This window comes from Odocoileus virginianus, chromosome 20 (genome assembly GCF_023699985.2).
Source record: "Odocoileus virginianus isolate 20LAN1187 ecotype Illinois chromosome 20, Ovbor_1.2, whole genome shotgun sequence".
Taxonomy (NCBI): Eukaryota; Metazoa; Chordata; class Mammalia; order Artiodactyla; family Cervidae; genus Odocoileus; species Odocoileus virginianus.
This window is the reverse complement of record NC_069693.1, coordinates 51,280,567-51,300,244: the sequence shown is the minus strand read 5'-3', so window position 1 is coordinate 51,300,244 and position 19,678 is coordinate 51,280,567. Positions and strand designations below refer to the sequence as shown.

At 42.8% G+C, this 19,678-nt stretch overlaps 2 protein-coding genes across 6 annotated transcripts in view; one reads left to right on the top strand and one right to left on the bottom strand.

Moving 5' to 3' along the window:
* SDR42E1 (short chain dehydrogenase/reductase family 42E, member 1) overlaps positions 1-19,678 on the bottom strand; it is a 125,414-nt gene that overhangs the window by 34,896 nt on the left and 70,840 nt on the right. The window contains exons 1-2 of one of the 5 annotated variants that reach the window (XM_070451490.1): positions 7,886-9,964; positions 6,882-7,244 (exon numbers count right to left, since the gene is read on the bottom strand). The exons of the other annotated variants lie outside the window; for them this stretch is intronic. The gene's annotated coding sequence lies outside the window, so the exon portion shown is untranslated. Of the gene's footprint in view, positions 1-6,881; positions 7,245-7,885; positions 9,965-19,678 lie in introns of those variants that run through there. 5 annotated transcript variants of the gene reach the window in all.
* HSD17B2 (hydroxysteroid 17-beta dehydrogenase 2) overlaps positions 12,962-19,678 on the top strand; it is an 84,998-nt gene continuing 78,281 nt past the window's right edge. Inside the window, exon 1 of the mRNA XM_020872279.2 lies at positions 12,962-13,411. Coding sequence (XP_020727938.2) covers positions 13,144-13,411 — 268 coding nt within the window. The 5' untranslated portion in view covers positions 12,962-13,143. The remainder of the gene's footprint in view (positions 13,412-19,678) is intronic.

Genomic DNA, 19,678 nt, shown 5'->3' with positions numbered 1-19,678 from the left:
GCCTCCCACCCTGCAGCTCACAGCGAAGGTCCGTCCTAGGAGGGAGCCTTGCCTTCCTGCAGGAGACCGTGGGCCAGGGTGTTGAACCTGCGACCACAATCGGGGCCGTCTTCCTGTCGTGTGAAGGGAAGGCTCCGAGCTCGGAGTCACATGCAGTAGCCTGAAGGGAATCTCTGGGGTCCAAGGGAACCCAATTTCCTATAGGAGCCAGACCTCCCTGAACCTACTGGTGGCAAGAAAGGCTTTATGAGAAATGGAACTCCTCCCAAATCCTCAGGGATAATGTTGAGTTCTGATGAGGCATTAGGACTCCAGCCTTACGAGAGAGAAAGAAGGTCTCAGAAAGCCAGACTTGGAAATATCCGAGTTATATATCTGTGTGAACATAAAGCAAAATTACCATCAGGTGGCAGAGGAATATTGAAATATTTTTCTAGTTGAGATTACAAACCCACTTGGCAGGAGGAGAACTACCTCATGATCTGCTCAAACATACTTATGGAACTTAGAGGGTGTGTGTGTGTGTGTGTGTGTGTGTGTGTGTGTGTGTATCTGGCCTCTCCATTTTTGGGTGCTTGTTGTTATTGCCCCTTGCTGTGGTCAGTACTAAGAGTCAAGAAGGGGATGGGCCCCCAAACAAGAACAGAGATAAATACGCTGAGGTTGTGACTTCCCTGGTGGGCCAGTGGTTAAGGATCCACCTTCCAATGCAGGGGCCGTGGTTCAGTCCCTGGTTGGGGAACTAAGTTCCCATATGCTGTGGAGCAAATAAACCCATGCGCCTCAACTAGGAAATCCCAAGCATCACAGCTACTGAGCCTGGGAACTGCAATGAAGATCCAGTGTGGCCAAAATTTTTAACAATTGGGATGCTATTTCCTATCCACAGAACCCATAACTTATTCCCTACGTCTCTTAAGCATGAAATCCTATCGTCTTAAGAGCAAGACCTTTTCCATTCTTAGACTTCACGTTTTGGTTCCCAGGTGGAAATTCACCACTGCCAGTTGGTGACAACTTTTTTTTTTTTTGGTGACACCTGAAAGAGGAGGACAGCATAGAAAGTTTCTTAAAAAGTTAAAATCCATCAGTGTGAGACCACATTTTATTCTGAGACTGTGCCCACCTTCTCAGTCTTACAGTATCTTTTCTTGTGTAGACTGTTGGTATTTGATTTCTTAATGCGTTTCCACTTGGCAAAACTAACTATTGGTGACTCCATGTGTATCTCTTGCATCTTAAAAAATAATTTACTGGTCTGTGAAGCAAAAAAATTTGGAAACTACTGATGTAGGCAATTTTATTATTAAGTTGCAGTCTAATTATTTAGTTATAGTTCCGGGAAAACCAGTGAACGAAACACAGTGAAGATTTTCTAAAAAAATTATACAGGAAGAGTTGTGCAGCCTAGAAACTAAAAATATAAAGTGTTACTGAACGTAAAGATAGGATACCTTCCTCTATGAAGCTGAGACCCAGATTTGGATTTTACCTACAAGCAACCTTGATGCAAAGGGCATCTTTGTTGTTGTTGTTCGGTCACTAAGTCGTGTCTGACTCTTTGCGACCCCATGGACTGCAGCATGCCAGGCTCCTCTGTCCTTCACTATCTCCAGAACAGTATGCAAAGGCAGTAGGCATAGTCATGGATTAAATTTTTTCTTCTGGTTTTATTGCAGAGCATAATGATTTGACTTACAGAAAGACAACTATTCATATGAGATCACTTATGAAAGTGTTAGTCACTCAGTCGTGTCTGACTCTTTGCGACCCCATGGACTGTCCATGGGATTCTCCAGGTCAGAATACTGGAGTGGGTAGCCATTCCTTTCTCCAGGGGATCTTCCCGACCGAAGGATTGAACCCAGGTCTCCTGCATGGCAAGCGGATTCTTTACCATCTGAGCCACCAGATCACTTACGTGTGAACATAAAATATGACACAAATGAACCTATCTATGAAACAGAAACAGATCCAGACATAGCGAACAGACTTGTGGTTGCAAGGGGATGGGGTGAAGGAAGGATAGAGTGGGAAGCTAAGGTCAGCAGATGGAAGCTGTTCTATATAGACTGGATAAACAACAGGGTCCTGCTGGATAGCACAGAGAACTATATTCAATATTCCATGATAAACTGTAATAGAAAAGAATATAAAAAGAATATATATATATAACTGAATCACTGTGCTGGATAGCAGAAATTAATTCAGCACTGTACATCAACTATACTTCAATTAAAACGTAGTGATCTGACTTACATACATCATGAAATGATCATCACAGTAAGTTTAGTGAATATCCATCATCTTGTATAGATCAAAATTAAAGAAATAGAAAAAAATTTTTTTTTCATGTATGATGAAAACTCTTAGGACTTACTGCCTTAACAATCTTCACATATAACATACAGCAGTGTTAATTTTTGATATATCTATCATGTTGTACTAGTACTAATTTATCTTATAACTGGGACTTTTTGCCTTTTGACTGCCTTCCTTCAATTTGTCCTCCCCACCCCTACCCATTTCTTGTAACCATAAATCTGATCTCTTTTTCTGTAAGTTTCTTTGTTTGTCTTTGAAGTAGAATTGACCCATAACATTATGTTAGTTCCTGTTACAAAACTTCTTGATTTGGAATTTCTATACATTTCAAAAGGATCACCACAATAAGACTAGTTACAATATGTCACCACACAAAGAATCACAGTTACTGACTCAAACTGTACATTTCACACCTGTGGCTTATTTTGCAACTAAAAGTTTGTACTTAATCTCCCCCACCTATTTCTTTCCTTCCCTCTCAGCCTTCCCCTCTGGCAAATGCCTATTTTTTCTGTATATCTGTGACTCTGTTTCTGCTTTGTTAGCTGTATTCATTTGTTTGGGTTTTTGTTTATTTATTTATTTTACTTTCACATATAAGTGAAATCATACAGTACTTGTCTTTCTCTGACATTTCAGTGAGCATAATACTATCTAGATCCATCCATGTTGTTGCAAATAGAAAGATTTTGTTCTTTTTTTATAGCTGAGTAATATTCCATTGTGTTTATGTGTGTATGCATGCATGTGTGGGTGTGTATATATATGTATGTTTGTGTATATCATCTTCTTTATCCATTAATTTATGGGCACTTGCATTGATTTCATATCTTGACAATGGTAAATAATTCTGCAATGAACATTGCCGTCTATGTGTATGCTCAGCCACTGAGTCTTGTCCAACTCTTTGTGATCCTATGGGCTGCAGCCTGCCAGACTCCTCTGTTCACAGGATTTTCCTGGAAAGAATACTGGAGTGGGTTGCCATTTCCTTCTCTGGAGGATCTTCCTGACCCAAGGATCAAACCTGCATCTCCTGGGTCTCCTGCATTGCAGGCAGATTCTCTACCTCTGAGCCACTGGGGAAGCTATGTATATATATTTATAACTGTTAAATCTTCTTCTTGGATCAATTCCTTAATTATTATGCAATGTTTTTTTTTGTCTCTTGTTGCAGTTTTGTTTTAGAGTTATTTTGTCTGATATAAGTATTGCTACTCCAGCTTTCTTTTCATTTCCACTTACACGAAATATCTTTTTCCACTCCCTCATTTTCAATTTGTCGGTGTCTTTGGATTTGAAGTGAGTCTCTTATAGGCAGCACATATATGGCTCTTGTTTTTGTATCCATTCAACCACTCTATGTCTTTTGACTGAAGTATTTAGTTCATTTACATTTAAAATAATTGTCGATAGGTATGTACTTATTGCCATTTTGTTGTTTTGGGGTTGTTTTTGTAGTTCTTTTTTGTTCCTTTCTTCTTTGGTTCTTTTCCCTTGTTACTTGATGACTATTTTTAGTATTATGTTTGGAGTCCTTTCTTTCTTCTGTGTACATATGTATCATAAATTTTTGGTTTGTGGTTACTGTGAGGTATGTATGTGTATATATATGTATGCAAACACACACATATGTGTGTGTGTGTATATATATGTGTATATATATATATATATTTAAAGTTGCTGATCTCCTAAGTTTAAATACATTTCAACAATCTTGCCTTTTTACCACTTCTCCCACATGTTTACTGTTTCTGACATAGTATATCACATCTTTTTGTTTTGTGTATTAATTAATTATTCTGAGAAATGCTTCAGCGTTCTGAAAGCCCTACACTCCCAGTTTTTGTTTTTTCTAAAAAGGAAAGAAAATGCCATCTGAAAACCACAGACCAGAGCAAGGAATCAGATTCTCATCATGGGTTTTATTAAAAAACGGTTTGGGTAATCTTAGAAGAGGAATCCACAGTTCCCAGGAATTAACATGGTTGACCAGTAAATAAATATGTCAGATTAAAGCTATTCTGCTGACTGGTGGAATGAATAAACATGTTGACTTTGGATTTCAGCAAAGGATTTGACAAGGTCACTTTTGATATCATTGTTGGCAAGATAAAGACATGTCAGATGATTAATATCAACCTGAGAAAATGATTTCCAGTGGTACATCTCTCATAGCTATGTTGTAATTAGCTATTTAATGGTCTATTTCCCTGACTAGAATTTAAACTCTATGAGAGCGTGAACCAAGTCATTTTTTTTCCCCCACTGTTGTATTCACAGTACCTAGAACAGCATCTGGCACATAGTATGAACTCTATAAATATGTGATGAATGAACTAATATTTTATTAAATGTCTTACTTTAACATTTAGATAAAGCTATGGAAGATACATGTAGACATGTTCCCCGTGACATGTTGCTGGGAGGTTAGCACAGTGAACCTGTTTTTAACAGGACTTCTACTTTTATATAAATAACATATCATACAAGGACAGGGAGAGGTGAGTCTTACCAGATGGTATAAAAAGAGAATCAGGAACTTTTCTTTCAGTAACAGCAGACAGGTAGTTAGGATCAGCACTTTTGCTGAGAACTTATCCAATCAGTTCAGTTAAGTCGTTCAATCGTGTCCAACTCTTTGCGACCCCATGAATCGCAGCACGCCAGGCCTCCCTGTCCATCACCAACTCCCAGAGTTTACTCAAACTCATGCCCATCGAGTCAGTGATGCCATCCAGACATCTCATCCTCTGTCATCCCCTTCTCCTCCTGCCCCCAATCCCTCCCAGCATCAGGGTCTTTTCCAATGAGTCAACTCTTCGCATGAGGTGGCCGAAGTATTGGAGTTTCAGCTTCAGCATCAGTCCTTCCAATGAATACCCAGGACTGATCTCCTTTAGGATGGACTGGTTGGATCTCCTTGCAGTCCAAGGGACTCTCAAGAGTCTTCTCCAACACCATAGTTCAAAAGCATCAATTTTTCGGCGCTCAGCTTTCTTCACAGTCCAACTCTCACATCCATACATGGCCACTGGAAAAACCATAGCTTTGACCAGACAGACCTTTGTTGGTAAAGTAATGTCTCTGCTTTTTAAAATGCTATCTAGGTTGGTCATAACTTTCCTTCCAAGGAGTAAGCGTGTTTTAATTTCATGGCTGCAATCACCATCTTCAGTGATTTTGGAGCCCAAAAAAATAAAGTCAGCCACTGTTTCCACTGTTTCCCCATCTATTTCCCATGAAGTGATGGGACCAGATGCCGTGATCTTAGTTTTCTGAATGTTGAGCTTTAATGAATGTTGAGCTTTCTGAATGTTTGGCCTTCCCTGGTGGCTCAGAGGGTAAAGCATCTGCCTGCAATGCAGGAGACCTGGGTTTGATCCCTGGGTCGGGAAGATCCACTGGAGATGGAAATCCAACCCACTCCAGGATTCTTGCCTGGAAAATTCCATGGACAGAGGAGCCTGGTAGGCTATAGCCCACGGGGTTGCAAAGAGCTGGACATGACTGAGCAACTTCACTTTCATAACTTATCCAATAGACCTAGATAAAACAGAAAACGTATCTCCCCAAAGGCATAAAAATGCTGAAAGAAAACAACTGCCAACAAGAAATTCTATACCCAGTAAAAATATTCTTCAAAAAATGATGGAGACATTTTTAGAAAAACCAAAATTGAGAGATTTCCTCACTGGCCCCCACACTAAAGGAAACACCAAAGAAAAAGTACCTTGGGATTAAGCATGAAGATATGAGAAAGAATGAGAAGTCATGAAAGGTAACAACTTTGTGGGAAAATTAGCTAAACATTTGACTTATGAGACAAATATAGTAGTATCATATGTGATTTGACATATCTAGGTAACAAAAATTAATGACAACATTAGCATTCAAGCCAGGAAGGGTGGAATGGTGTTATGGTGCTCAAAGGTCCTGCATTGTGTAGATAGGGTGCCAAAATGCCAAGTCATGTTGACTTTGATAAGTATCATAAGCAACTACTAAAAGAATCATAAAAAGTGTGTAACTGTCAAGGACTTCCCTGGTGGTCCAGTGGCTAAGACTTCATGCTCCCAATGCAGGAGGCATGAGTTCAGTCCCTGGTCAGTGAACTAGATTCCACATGCCACAACTAAGGGTTTGCATGCTGCATCGAGTTGGATGATCAAAGGCCTGGTATGCAACTAAGACCTGGTGTGGCCAAATAAACAAATCTATTTTTTGAAAGTATGTAACTGTGAATGTAAGGAGGGGGGAGGGTGGAAGATGGGCTGAAAAATAATTAATGCAAAAGAAGTCAAAAAGTAGAAGAAAAGTAATATAGAACGGACTAATAATAGAAGGTAAACAGTAAAATGATGGGTTTAAACTAAATATATCAACACTCACATTTAACAAAATGAATTAAACTGTTTGATTAAGAGACAAAGATTATTATGGAGTTCTGTACTTCCACCCATTCTCCCCTATATCTTCCATTACTGTGGGGTGTCTGTCACAGCTAATGAGCCAATGCTGATACATTATTATTAACTAAAGTCTATACTTTTTACCTGATGTCCTTGTCCTGTTTCTGGTCCAGGACCCCATCCGAGATCCCACGTTGCATCTACTTGTCATGTCTCCTTAGGCTTCTCTAGGCTGTGACCGTTTCTCAGCAGTTCCTTGTTTTTGATGACTTTGACGGCTTTGAAGAGTGTTGGCCAGGTGTTTTGTAGAATGTTCTGCAAGGATAACTGTGCCATTTTCATTACGTGACTTATCACCGGTCATGTTGATCTCAGTCACCTGGCTGAGATGGAGTTTGTTCATGTTTCCCCATGGCAGGTTCCTGTCTTAGCCTCCAGGCTGTTCATTTTGGAAGGAAGTCACACTTCTTAGTGTGAGTTCTGTTCCACCTCCTTGAGTGGGTGTATCTATGTAAATTAATTGGAAATTTTCTGCATGAGAGATTTGTCTTTTCTCCATTTATTTACTTATTTAATCATTTATCTGTATCAGCATGGACTCATGGATATTTACTAACATTTCTATTTTTGACACCAAAATAATTTTAAAGTGACAAGAAAGCTGCAAAAATTGGAATTTCACTTGATAGCAAACACAATGGGAGTAAGTCACAATACACTGCTGTCTAAAGAGCAAATGAGTCTTTGGGCATATAACTAAAGATATTACTTTAGGGATAGGGGAGGTGATCATCTTGCTCTATTCTGTGCTGTTTGCACTGTACTAAAAATATTGTGACCTCTTCTGGTCCTAACCTTTTAGAGGAGAAGTAAGTACTTGAGTTCTATTTTAGGAAAGGCCAGGCTGCTAAGGATTTTTGAAACCCTATACAATAAATTTAGATCTGATTTATTTGAAATTAACGATTTCAACATTTTTACCCCACCATAGTTCAGTGGCAGAAAAAAGACTCTATCCAGCACCACCTTGTTGTGTCTCTCCCCACTCCCAAATGTGAACTAGAGAAAGGATATATAATATTTGCACAATTACAGCTAAACACTTAAAATGTTAGTTATCATCCCAAAGCTTGAAAAATATGGCAAACCTTGTGCTACTCCAAGACCACCCTGACATCCGTGGGATGAACCATTATGACAGTACTGTCGTCTCCGTATCTCGATATTTGGGTCATGGTGACATCCACACAAGGTCGTTCTCTACTGGATGAATTATGTTGTCATCATGCTATTACATTCATTATAACAACATTTCTTCAGTTACTGCAACAACATGGTTTTTTAAATGTTTGAACTCTTAAAGTTAGGGCTGCTTCAGACACTAAGTACCAGATAGATTATGTTCTACTTTACATAAGGGGCAACTGAGAGAACTGAGGGCCACCCACTTGGGGAAGGTAAGACACGACAGGAGTCTTCAAATATCTGAATGAAACAGGAACTACTAAGTTGGCTTGTGTGACACTCTGAAAAAGGGTGGACAAGTGACATGATACAATTCAGACTAGAGGAGAGCTTTCTAACACTCTGAACTGTTCTCAACTGGTTCTCAACTGTTCCCAAAGGCTACAGAAGCTTTTGAGTGCCTGTCATGAGAGGCATACTGGCAGTAGACAAGATGACCACTTGGTGGGGACGTTACAGAGAGAATCCATGTTTTACTTCTTCAAATGTCCCTTTTAAACTCAAGAGCCATCAATTCTAAGAAAATATACATTCCAGATTCTCAGCATTTCCCTCCTTCCCTGGGTTGAGAAATGGGATAAGATATCTTGTCTTCAGAGTGTTAGTCGCTCAGTTGTGTCTGACTCTTTGTGACTGCAGGGACTGTAGCCCACCAGGTTCCTCTGTCCATGGGATTTTCCAGGCAAGAATACTGGAGTGGGTTGCCATCTTCCCAACCCAGGGATTGAACCCAGATTTTCTGCATTGCAGGCAGATTCTTTACCGTCTGGGCCAGAAGGCGCCTTCAAAAATGTGAACTCTCCTGGCAGAAGGAAGCAACACGCTGGCTCATTGACGCCATTAACAAGAATGACTTGATCCAAGTGGCACCACCCCGCTGGAAAGCTAAGTATCAGTTTGCCAGAAATGGGACATTGGTCCAGCAAAAATGGTGTCAAGGAAAGCTCTGGGATAGAATAATGGGGATGAACAGGAGACCCAGTTCGGCTCAGTCAGATGGAAGAAGTCCTCATTCAGAGGTAGAGCAGCCCCTCAGATGGACTAGGGCCCTGGAGTCCTCAATCTGAATGAAAACATATCCAAAGATCAGGTGGGATTGAACTAGTTTTCAACCAGGAATTCTGCAGTCCCATGTCTGTTTTCCCAATGGTAAAACCCCTCCCTTTCCACCACCATCTACCCTCCTTCAGAGCAGGGGACTGAGACTCAGGAAGGGCAGGTAATTGCCCAATGCCTCACAGCTAGTAAGTTGGCAGAGTCATGTTCAAACTCAGTCCTGTGAGTCTTTAAAGCTCATGTATTCTTTGAAATAATGCCATTTGCAGCAACATGGATGTTACTAGAGATTATCATACTAACTGAAATAAGTCAGAAGGAGAAAGACAAATATCATAGGATACTACTATATGTGAATCTAAAACACGACACAAATGAACCTATTTATGAAGCAGGAAACAGACTTATGGACAAGAACAGACTTGCGGCCAAGAGGGAGAGCGTCAGGGGACGGATGGAGTGGGAGGCTGGAGTTAGTCAGTATAAGGGTTTCCCTGGTGGCTCAGTTGGTAAAGAATTTGCTTGCAATGCAGGAGACCTGGGTTTGATCCCTGGTTTGGGAAGATCCCCCAGAGAAGGGAATGGCTACTCATGCCAGTATTCTTGCCTGGGGCATTCCATGGATATAGGAGCCTGGCGGGCTACAGTCCATGGGGTTGCGAAGAGTCGGACACGACTGACCAACTCACATTTTCACTTTCACTTTCTATTGTCTGATAAACCACAAAGTCCTACCATAGAGCACAGAGAATTATATTCAATAACCTATGATAAGCCATAATGGAAAATAAAATTAAAATAAGAAAGTGTGCAGGACTTCCCTGGTGGTCCAGTGGTTAAGACTTCGCCTACCAGTGCTGGGGACATGGGTTGGCTCCCCGGTCTGGGATGATCCCACGTGGCACATAGCAACTAAGCCTGCCTGCCGCAACTACTGAGTCGATGCACGTAGAACCCATGGTCTGCAGCGAGAGAAGCCGCTGCAATGAGAAGCCCGTGCACCACTGCGAAGGGGAGCCTCCACTGGCCACAACTGGAGAAAGCCCTCACCCAGCAACGAAGACCCAGCACAGCCAAAATAATAATAATAATAATAAATAATTAAAAATAATATAAAAAGAATGTGTCTATATGTATAACTGGATCACTTTTCTGTGCAGCAGAACATAACACAACATTGTACATCAAAACATTCAACAGAAATAAGAAAATAAAGCTTGCATTCTTAATATAGTGTACCCCCTTCCCCTACATCACAGCATCTTTTGCCTTTTCCTTGGGGGCCCCAGCATCGAGCAGCTGGGAAGCCACATGGGCCGCCACCAGGAGAAGATTCGCTCCATCTCTGGTGGGCGTGCACCATCAGAAAACCCGCTTGGGGGTCAGGTCCCAGCCCCAGGGGCCAGAAAAAGCACAGAGGGCCCTGACCAAGAGCCGTAACTCTCCCGCATTCTCACCTAGAATCCATCTGACATCAGAGCTAGCTTGACTGAATCCTGGCTGAGGAGGCCAAAGGACTATGAGGTACCAGCTCTGGGGATGGATTTGTGGACAGTTGACAGGAGGAAATGGGGTGTGTGGAGTGAGGGCGATCTCGGGGCTCACCAAGGGGGATTTCAGATCCTTACCCCACAGCTCCCTGACCTGAAGCCGACAACTTCTGATGTCCTTGTGGCCGGGAGGGCAGACAAGAAGGGCCACTGCCCCAAGTGAGACCCCCACAGTGGCTTTGTCATCACCCATCACGGTCCCACAGCACGATAAGTTTCAGGCCCAGTCTCCCCTCATTTTTTTTTAAAGATGTTTTTTTTGATGTGAACTATTTGTTTTAGAAGTTTCTATTGAATTTGTTACAATAGTGCTTCTGTTTTATGTTTTGGGGCTGCTACATGGGATCTTTCCTACCTGACCAAGGATTGTACCTGCATCCGCTGCATTGGAAGGTGATGGTCCAAAAGGTGATTAACCACAGGACCACCAGGGATGCCCAAGAACTACCCCTCCTTGGGTCCTGAGATAGCGCCAAGCCCAGGTGGCTTGGCCTCATCTGCCTTTAAAGCTGAGCTGGCTGAGCCAAGTGGTTCATCTCAGGCTCATCTGAGGCCGGAAGGCAGCTTCCCCGACTCTGATCCAAAGCTCTACCTACCTTCTTCCCTGGTGGGCTGCTAGGTACACATCCTCCAAAGTCCTGCCTCCGCCCCATCACCCATCACTGGACTCCTCTCCCCTGGCCTCGGGATCCCCCGGTGGCTCAGTGGTAGAGAATCCACTTGCCAATGCAGGAGATGTGGCTTCAATCCCTGGGTCGGGAAGATGCCCCAGAGGAGGCAATGGCAAGCCATTCCAGTTCTCTTGCCTGGAGAATCCCATGCACAGAGGAGCCTGGCTAGCTACAGTCCATGGGATCACAAAAGAGTCAGACACGACTTAGCAAACAGCGACACAATCCCACACCTCCTCCGCACCCTCAGCACGTGCTAACTTCAGCCAGGGTTTGTGAGAAATCTACATGCCACTAGGCGCTCTGTTTTCCTCCCCTGGTTCTTTCTCTCTTGTTGAAGAAATGCAAATTGCCAGCACTGATGAGGCCCTTTCTGGTGTGCCAGGCAGGATATACTTAGCACTTTTCCTTAGTGTTTTTATGGTTTTAGAGCTGAGGCGATGAGGGTTTAGGGAAAAAGGATCACCCACCCAAGAAAACCTAGCTATTAAGCTGCAGAGCTGAGACTGGATTTGAATACAGCCAATCCGACCTCAGACAGAGGACTTTTCTTGTTTCTCCAGAGATACCAACAGTCAGCTTTATCAGAATTCTGGGTCCGTCCTAGACAGGTGCCCAGAGCACACGAGGCTGTAAACCCAAGTGGGGTGGTGACCTCTTGGGGCTGTCAGCATTGTCAATGCTCCCGAGTGCTGCCTTTTGAGAAAACTGAGTCATGGCTGTGGGTCTTGACCCACTATTCTTAAGTAGCTTATCCTCTTCCAGCCTCAATTTTCCACACTGTAAAATGTGCATAGTAACATCCACCTTGAACTATTTCATGCTTCAAATGAGGCTAAAATAGAGAAGAGCTAGTACATAATATGCTAATTGTCTTTAATTTTTTTCCCCTAGGACAGTAGAGTGGTTAGAGCATAAAACTCTGAAATAAGACTGCTTGTCTCCACTTCTGTGTGATCTTGGGCAAGTCGCTTAAGCTCTCTGTGCCTCAGTGTCCTCACCCGTAAAATTACTACAATGATAGAAGTTACTTCATAAAGATACTGTGTTCAGAGATGCTGTGCATATTGACTGTTGAAAGCTACTGCCTGGATCAGAGTTTGGCAGAAAATTGAGTCTCAGCTGAACATGGCTCCTGGCACAAATAGATATCTATCGACCATTAGTCATATTTTTATTACAGTGTTATCTCTCCCTGGCTTGTCTTTCCTCTGGTGAGACCAAAGCACTTCTCTTCTGCCAAGAATCTCTTCCTCTACTTCTGCGTTCTCTTTCCATCCAACCCTTCAGCCTGGCTCCAGTGGGAGATGGCAGGAGTGCTGCAGATGTGGACGAAATCAGTGATCTGTTTCCCTTCCAGAGTTGATCTTCCAGAGTGGTTGCCTGGATTTACATAGACACACACACACACACACACACACACACACACACACACACACCCCTGGGTCAGAAAAGAGGCTTGACCCACACACCACAGGCTCTGAAAGGAGAAGAAATCTCCTGTGAGCTAGAGGTTTTGCTATTCACAGTTCAGACAGTTTGAATTCTGTCAATTATTACCCAACTAGTTATCTCTCCAGAGGTGATTAAAAAAAAAATGATGCGTGTGTTTGTTATGGGTGAGTACACATCTGTGTCATGTGTGCAGTGGGTGTGGGGGGGGAGTAATCAAATAGTCAGTGCTCTAGTATTTATATTAAACTGCAGACTGATTTAAATTATCCACCAGGAACTATGTGGCTGTATGCGTATGCTTAAGTGAGCTGGGGCTGCTTTCTCCCCCTCCCTTCTTGCTCCCCGTTCATATAACCCGGGCTGCCTACAGACTGCCTTTGCCCACTTTCCACTCTGGCCGTGAGCAGGAAGGGTGCAGAGTCGCCGAGAATGGGCACTTTCTTCTCTGATCCAGGCTGGCTCTGCCTGACTGTCACCGCACTGCTGGGAGGAACAATTCTTTGCAAACTCAAGACGAGCCCAGGGCAGGTGGGGAGAAAGGTGGTCTGCCTGGTGGGCCTCTGGGGAGGAGCTTACCTGATCAGCCTGTCCCTCTTCTGGGGCTTAGTCCTCTTCTCCCTGTTGTATTTCGTCATGTATACTTACTTTTCTGGCCAAGAGTTGTTACCTGTGGATCAAAAGGCGGTGCTGATCACAGGTAAGTGGACAGCCCTGCTCAGGGCCGGAACTGGCCCTTGCTTTGCCTTAGCAGGACTTTTTTTCAGATTAGGTTTAAAAAGAATATATCTGGCATGGAGTAAATGCAAGCACATCCCCAGTGTCTTTTACTACAACGATTTGATCTGCTTTCTTTAGAAGGTGCTCTTGATGAGGCTGGTGGTAAGAGGGACTCGGAAGGGAACATGTATCTAAGTCACGATTTTGTTAATTTCCTAGGATATGTACAAATAAGCCAAGGCGGTTTGTTTCATCGTAGCCAGGAAAACCCTATAGGTTTTTTTTTTTTTAAGCTAAAACCAAATTTTGTTCTGAGATTAATGTTTAGATGTGTTTTAGACTTGGCTTCTTATTCCTGAGATGCACAAAAAAGCTGTCAAATTGAGGTTATCCTTGTACTTTGCTTCGTTATTTAAATATCGAAGAGACTCACCCAGGCTGGAAAACTTTGCGGTTTTCCCCAACTGCTGTCAAGAACAGCGAGTCTCATCCGAACCTTTGTCTTCAGATCTGTCTTATCTTGGGACCGCTAATGTTTCTTAATTAGATCAATTTGGCAAGGTGTTCAGAAGGCGGCTGGCTGCCGGTTGGCTGAGGTGCTAGCTTTTTTTCCTTCTCTTGTGTTGCTTTTTCCCCCTGCTGCAAGTGTGAGGCCAAATTAAATTCCTGGGTATTGTAAAACTGGTTTGTTTGGTTGTGAAGTTTGAGCTTGGATAGTCCTTTAATTAGGGTTTCCCAGTGTTATCCTCACCCAGAAAGTCCAGCCACAGTGAGGACAGCAGCTGCAGAACCATTTGCTGGGAACGAGGTCATTACCCCACTCTCCACCCCTAGCTTGTGACCCCCGGGAGTGCTGAGAAGGCAAACAGGCAGTGTGAATGGAATCAAATCAGGCGAATTCCCAAGTCACGGAGAAAGGGACTAGAAACTGACTTGTCTATCTTGCTCTTGACTTTTAACTCAATCATGGAATTCTCTCTTAAAATGAGATGCAAGTAGGCACTTGTTGGAGTTCTGAAGTGCTGCAGAAAACAAGCTTCTGCAATGAGAAAAAAATTTACCAAAACAGCTCAAAGGTAGAAAATTCAGTTGATCCATGGGATGTTTATCTACGCTAATGTCTGGTGTTACCTGGAATCACGCATCTGGAGGACTTGGCTGGGTTTTCCACTGTTTCACTCAAATGTTCTAGGGCTGGCTGGGTGAAAAGCTGTAAGAAGAGTATGAATTTTTCTGTTCAGTCTGTAGTAGCAAGTCCCACAGTCTTCAGAGTAAGTCCAGTTCCAATTTATTTTTTTGTACTTTTCCACTTGCATGAAAGAAGAGAGAACAATGAAGCATGTTAAAAAAAAATAATCATGATGCTGCTGTTGACACTAATGGCCATGATTTCCCAGAGGTCCAAATATTCCTGGGAAATGGATTTCTAGAAGCAGCAGACTAATAGATAAGAATACTAAAGCTTAGGATAAACAGAGGCAAACTTCAAGGTAACTGAGAAAGCAGGAATTGTCTCTTGCTTGTTTATCTTGTCAGCATTCTTTATCCTATGCTTTTGAAGACAGAGGCATGCAGAAACCACCCAGCTCAGCTTACATCAGTTGTTGAAATGTCCTGACTTGTGTTCAGTGGCATGGAAAATGACTGATTCAATTAGGCAACTCAAACCCAGTGACTAATCCCTGAATGAAACGCTTAGCAATTAGAAAATTTAGGCTTAAGAAAGGAAGGACGTACCTTAAGGCTGACTGAATTGTGCCTTTCAAGTCACTTTCATGAGGAATGCCTAGATTCCATATAATTCTAGAGAAGCTCTCAAGACCTTTGTACTAAATAGGGAAATTTTAAATGAATTTAGTTAGTTAGACCCTTGTTGTTGTTCAGTCGCCCAGTCGTGTTCAACTCTTAACAACTCCATGGATTGCAGAATACCAGGACTCTCTGTCCCTCACCGTCTCCCAAAGTTTGCCCAAGTTCATGTCCATTGTATCAGCGATGCCATCCAGCCATCTTATCCTCAGATGCCCTTTTCTCCTTCTTTCCTCAATCTTTCCCAGCATCAGGAACTTTCCCAATGAGTCAGTTGTTTGCATCAGATGGCCAAAATACTGGAGTTTCATCTTCAGCATCAGTCTTTCCAATGAGTATTCAGGGTTGATTTCCCTTAAGATTGATGGGTTTGATCTCCTTGCTGTCCAAAGACTCTCAGGAGTCTTCTACAGAACCATAGTTTAGAGGTATCGATTCTTTGGCGCTCTGCCTTCTTTATGGTCCAGGTCTCACAACCATATGTGACCAATGGGAAGACCTTAGCCTTGACTATGTGAACCTTTGTCGGCAGAGTAATGTCTCTGCTTTTCAACATACTGTCTAGAATTGTCATAGCTTTCCTGCCAAGAAGTAAATGTCTTCTGATTCTATGGCTGCAGTCACCATCCACAGTTATTTTAGAGTCCAAGAAGAGGAAATCTGTCACTACTTCCACCTTTTCCCCCTCAATGTGCCATGAAGTAATGGGGCTGGATGCCATGATCTTAGGTTTTTTAATATTTAGTTTTAAGCTGGCTCTTTTACTCTCCTCCTTCACCCTCATCAAGAGGCTCTTTAGTTCCTCTTCAGTTCAGTTCAGTTCAGTAACTCAGTCGTCTCTGACTGTTTGCGACCCCATGGACTGCAGCACACCAGGCCTCCCTGTATATCACCAACTCTCAGAGTTTACTCAAACTCATGTCCATTGAGTCGGTGATGCCATCCAACCATCTCATCCTCTGTTGTCCCCCTCCTCCCCTGCCTTTGATCTTTGCCATAATCATGGGTCTTTTCAAATGAGTCAGCTCTTCACATCAGGTGGCCAAAATATTGGAGTTTCAGCTTCAACATAAGTCCTTCCAAAGAACATTCAGGACTGATCTCCTTTAGGCTGGACTGGTTGGATCTCCTTGCAGTTCAAGGGACTCTCAAGAGTCTTCTCCAACACCATGGTTCAAAACCATCAATTCTTTGGTGTTCAGCCTTCTTTATAGGCCAACTCTCACATCTATATGTGACTGCTAGAAAAACCATAGCCTTGACTAGACAAACCTCTGTTGGCAAAGTAATGCCTCTGCTTTGTAATATGATGTCTAGGTTGGTCATAACTTTTCTTCCAAGGAGAAGAAGCGTCTTTTAATTTCATGGCTGCAGTCACCATCTGCAGTGATTTTGGAGCCCCCCAAAAGAAAGTCAGCCACTGTGTCTGCTGTTTCTCCATCTATTTGCCATGAAATGATGGGACAGGATGCCATGATCTTAGTTTTCTGAATGCTGAGCTTTAAGCCAAATTTTTCACTCTCCTCTTTCACTTTCATCAAGAGGCTCTTTAGTTCTTCTTCGCTTTCTTCCATAAGGGTGGTGTCATCTATATATCTGAGGTTATTGATATTTCTCCTGGCAATCTTGATTCCAGCTTGTGCTTCCTCCAGCCCAGAGTTTCTCTTGATGTACTCTGCATAGAAGTTAAATAAGCAGGGTGACAATATACAGCCTTGACATACTCCTTTCCCGATTTGGAACCAGTCTGTTTTTCCATGTCCAGTGCTAACTGTTGCTTCTTGACCTGCATATAGATTTCTCAAGAGGCAGATCAGGTGGTCTGATATTCCTATAGCTTGAAGAATTTTCCAGTTTATTATGATCCACACAGTCAAAGGCTTTGGCATAGTCAATAAAGCAGAAATAGATGTTTTTCTGGAACTCTCTTGCTTTTTCGATGACCCAGCAGATGTTGGCAATTTGATCTCTGGTTCCTCTGCCTTTTCTAAATCCAGCTTATACATCTGGACATTCACGGTTCACGTATTGTTGAAGCCTGGCTTGGAGAATTTTGAGCATTACTTTGCTAGTGTGTGCGATGAGTGCAACTGTGTGGTAGTTTGAGCATTCTTTGGCATTGCCTGTCTTAGGGGTTGGAATGAAAACTGACTTTTCCAGTCCTATGGCCACTGCTGAGTTTTCCAAATTTGCTGGCATATTGAGTGCAACACTTTCACAGCGTCATCTTTAGGATTTGAAATAGCTCAACTGGAATTCCATCACCTCCACTAGCTTTGTTCGTTGTGATGCTTCCTAAGGCCCACTTGACTTCACATTCTAGGATGTCTGGCTCCAGGTGAGTGATCACACCATCATGATTATCTGGGTCATGAAGATCTTTTCTGTATAGTTCTTCTGTGTATTCTTGCCACCTCTTCTTAATATCTTCTGCTTCTGTTAGTTCCCTACCATTTCTGTCCTTTATTGTGCCCATCTTTGCATGAAATGTTCCCTTGGTATCTCTAATTTTCTTGAAAAGATCTCTAGTCTTTCCCATTCTATTATTTTCCTCTATTTCTTTGCACTGATCACTGAGGAAGGCTTTCTTATCTCTCCTTGCTATTATTTGGAACTCTGCATTCAAATGGGTATATCTTTCCTTTTCTCCTTTGCTTTTTGCTTCTCTTCTTTTCACAGCCATTTGTAAGACCTCCTCAGACAGGCATTTTGCTTTTTTGCATTTCTTTTTGGGGGGATAGTCTTGATTCCTGTTTCCTGTACAATGTCATGACCCTCTGTCCATAGTTCATCAGGCACTCTATCAGATCTAGTCCCTTAAATCTATTTGTCACTTCCACTGTATAATCTTTAGGGATTTGATTTAGGTCATGCCTGAATGGTCTAGTGGTTTTCCCTGCTTTTTTCAACTTAAATCTGAATTTTGCAATAAGGAGTTCATGATCTGAGCCACACTCAGCTCCCAGCCTTGTTTTTGCTGACTGTAGAGCTTCTCCATCTTTGGCTGCAAAGAATATAATCAATCTGATTTTGGTGTCGACCATCTGGTGATGTCCATGTGTAGAGTTTTCTCTTGTTGGAAGAGGGTGTTTGCTATGACCAGTGCATTCTCTTGGCAGAACTCTATTAGGCTTTGCCCTGCTTCATTCTGTACTCCAAGGCCAAATTTGCCTGTTACTCCAGGTGTTTCTTGACTTCCTACTTTTGCATTCCGGTCCCATATAATGAAAAGGACATCTTTTTTGGGTGTTTATTCTAGAAGGTCTTGTAGGTGTTCATAGAACTGTTCAACTTCAGCTTTTTCAGCATTACTGGTTGGGGCATAGACTTGGATTACCGTGATATTGAATGGTTTGCCTTGGAGATGAGCAGAGATCATTCTGTCGCTTTTGAGATTGCACCCAAGTACTGCATTTCGGACTCTTTTGTTGACTATGAGAGCTACTCCATTTCTTCTAAGGGATTCCTGCCCACAGTAGTAGATATAATGGTCATTTGAGTTAAATTCACCCATTCCAGTCCATTTTAGTTCGCTGATTCCTAAAATGTCGATGTTCACTCTTATCATCTCCTGTTTGATCACGTGCAATTTGCCTTGATTCATGGACCTCACAATCCAGGTTCCTATGCAATATTGCTCTTTATAGCATCGGACCTTGCTTCTATCACCAGTCACATCCACAATTGGGTGTTGTTTTTGCTTTGGCTCCATCTGTTAATTCTTTCTGGAGTTATTTCTCCACTGATCTCCAGTAGCATATTGGGCACCTACCAACCTGGGGAGTTCGTCTTTCAGTGTCCTATCTTTTTGCCTTTTCATAGTCTTCATGGGGTTCTCAAGGCAAGAATACTGAAGTGGTTTCCCATTCCCTTCTCCAGTGGGCCACGTTTTGTCAGAACTCTCCACCATGACCCGTCCATCTTGGGTGGCCCTACAAGCCATGGCTCATAGTTTCATTGAGTTAGACAAGGCTGTGGTCGGTCCATGTGATCAGATTGGTTAGTTTTCTGTGATGGTGTTTTTCAGTCTGTCTGCCCTCTGATGGAGAAGGATAAAAGGCTTATGGAAGCTTCCTGATGGGATAGACTGACTGAGGGCATACTGGGTCTTGATCTGATGGACGGGGCCATGCCCAGTAAATCTTTAATCCAATTTTCTGTTCATGGGTGGAGCTGTGTTCCCTCCCTGCTATTTACCTGGGTCCAAACTATGGTGGAGGTAATGGAGATAAGGATGACCTCCCTCAAAAGGTCCCATGCACGCACTGCCACACTCAGTGCCCCAACCCTGCAGCCGGCCGCCGCAGACCCACGCCTCCGCCAGAGACTCCCAGACACCCACAGGCAAGTCTCCTGTGGGGTCACTGTTCCTTTCTCCTGGGTCCTGGTGCACAAAGTTCTGCTGTGCCCTCCAAGAGTCACAGTCCTGTGTAAGTTC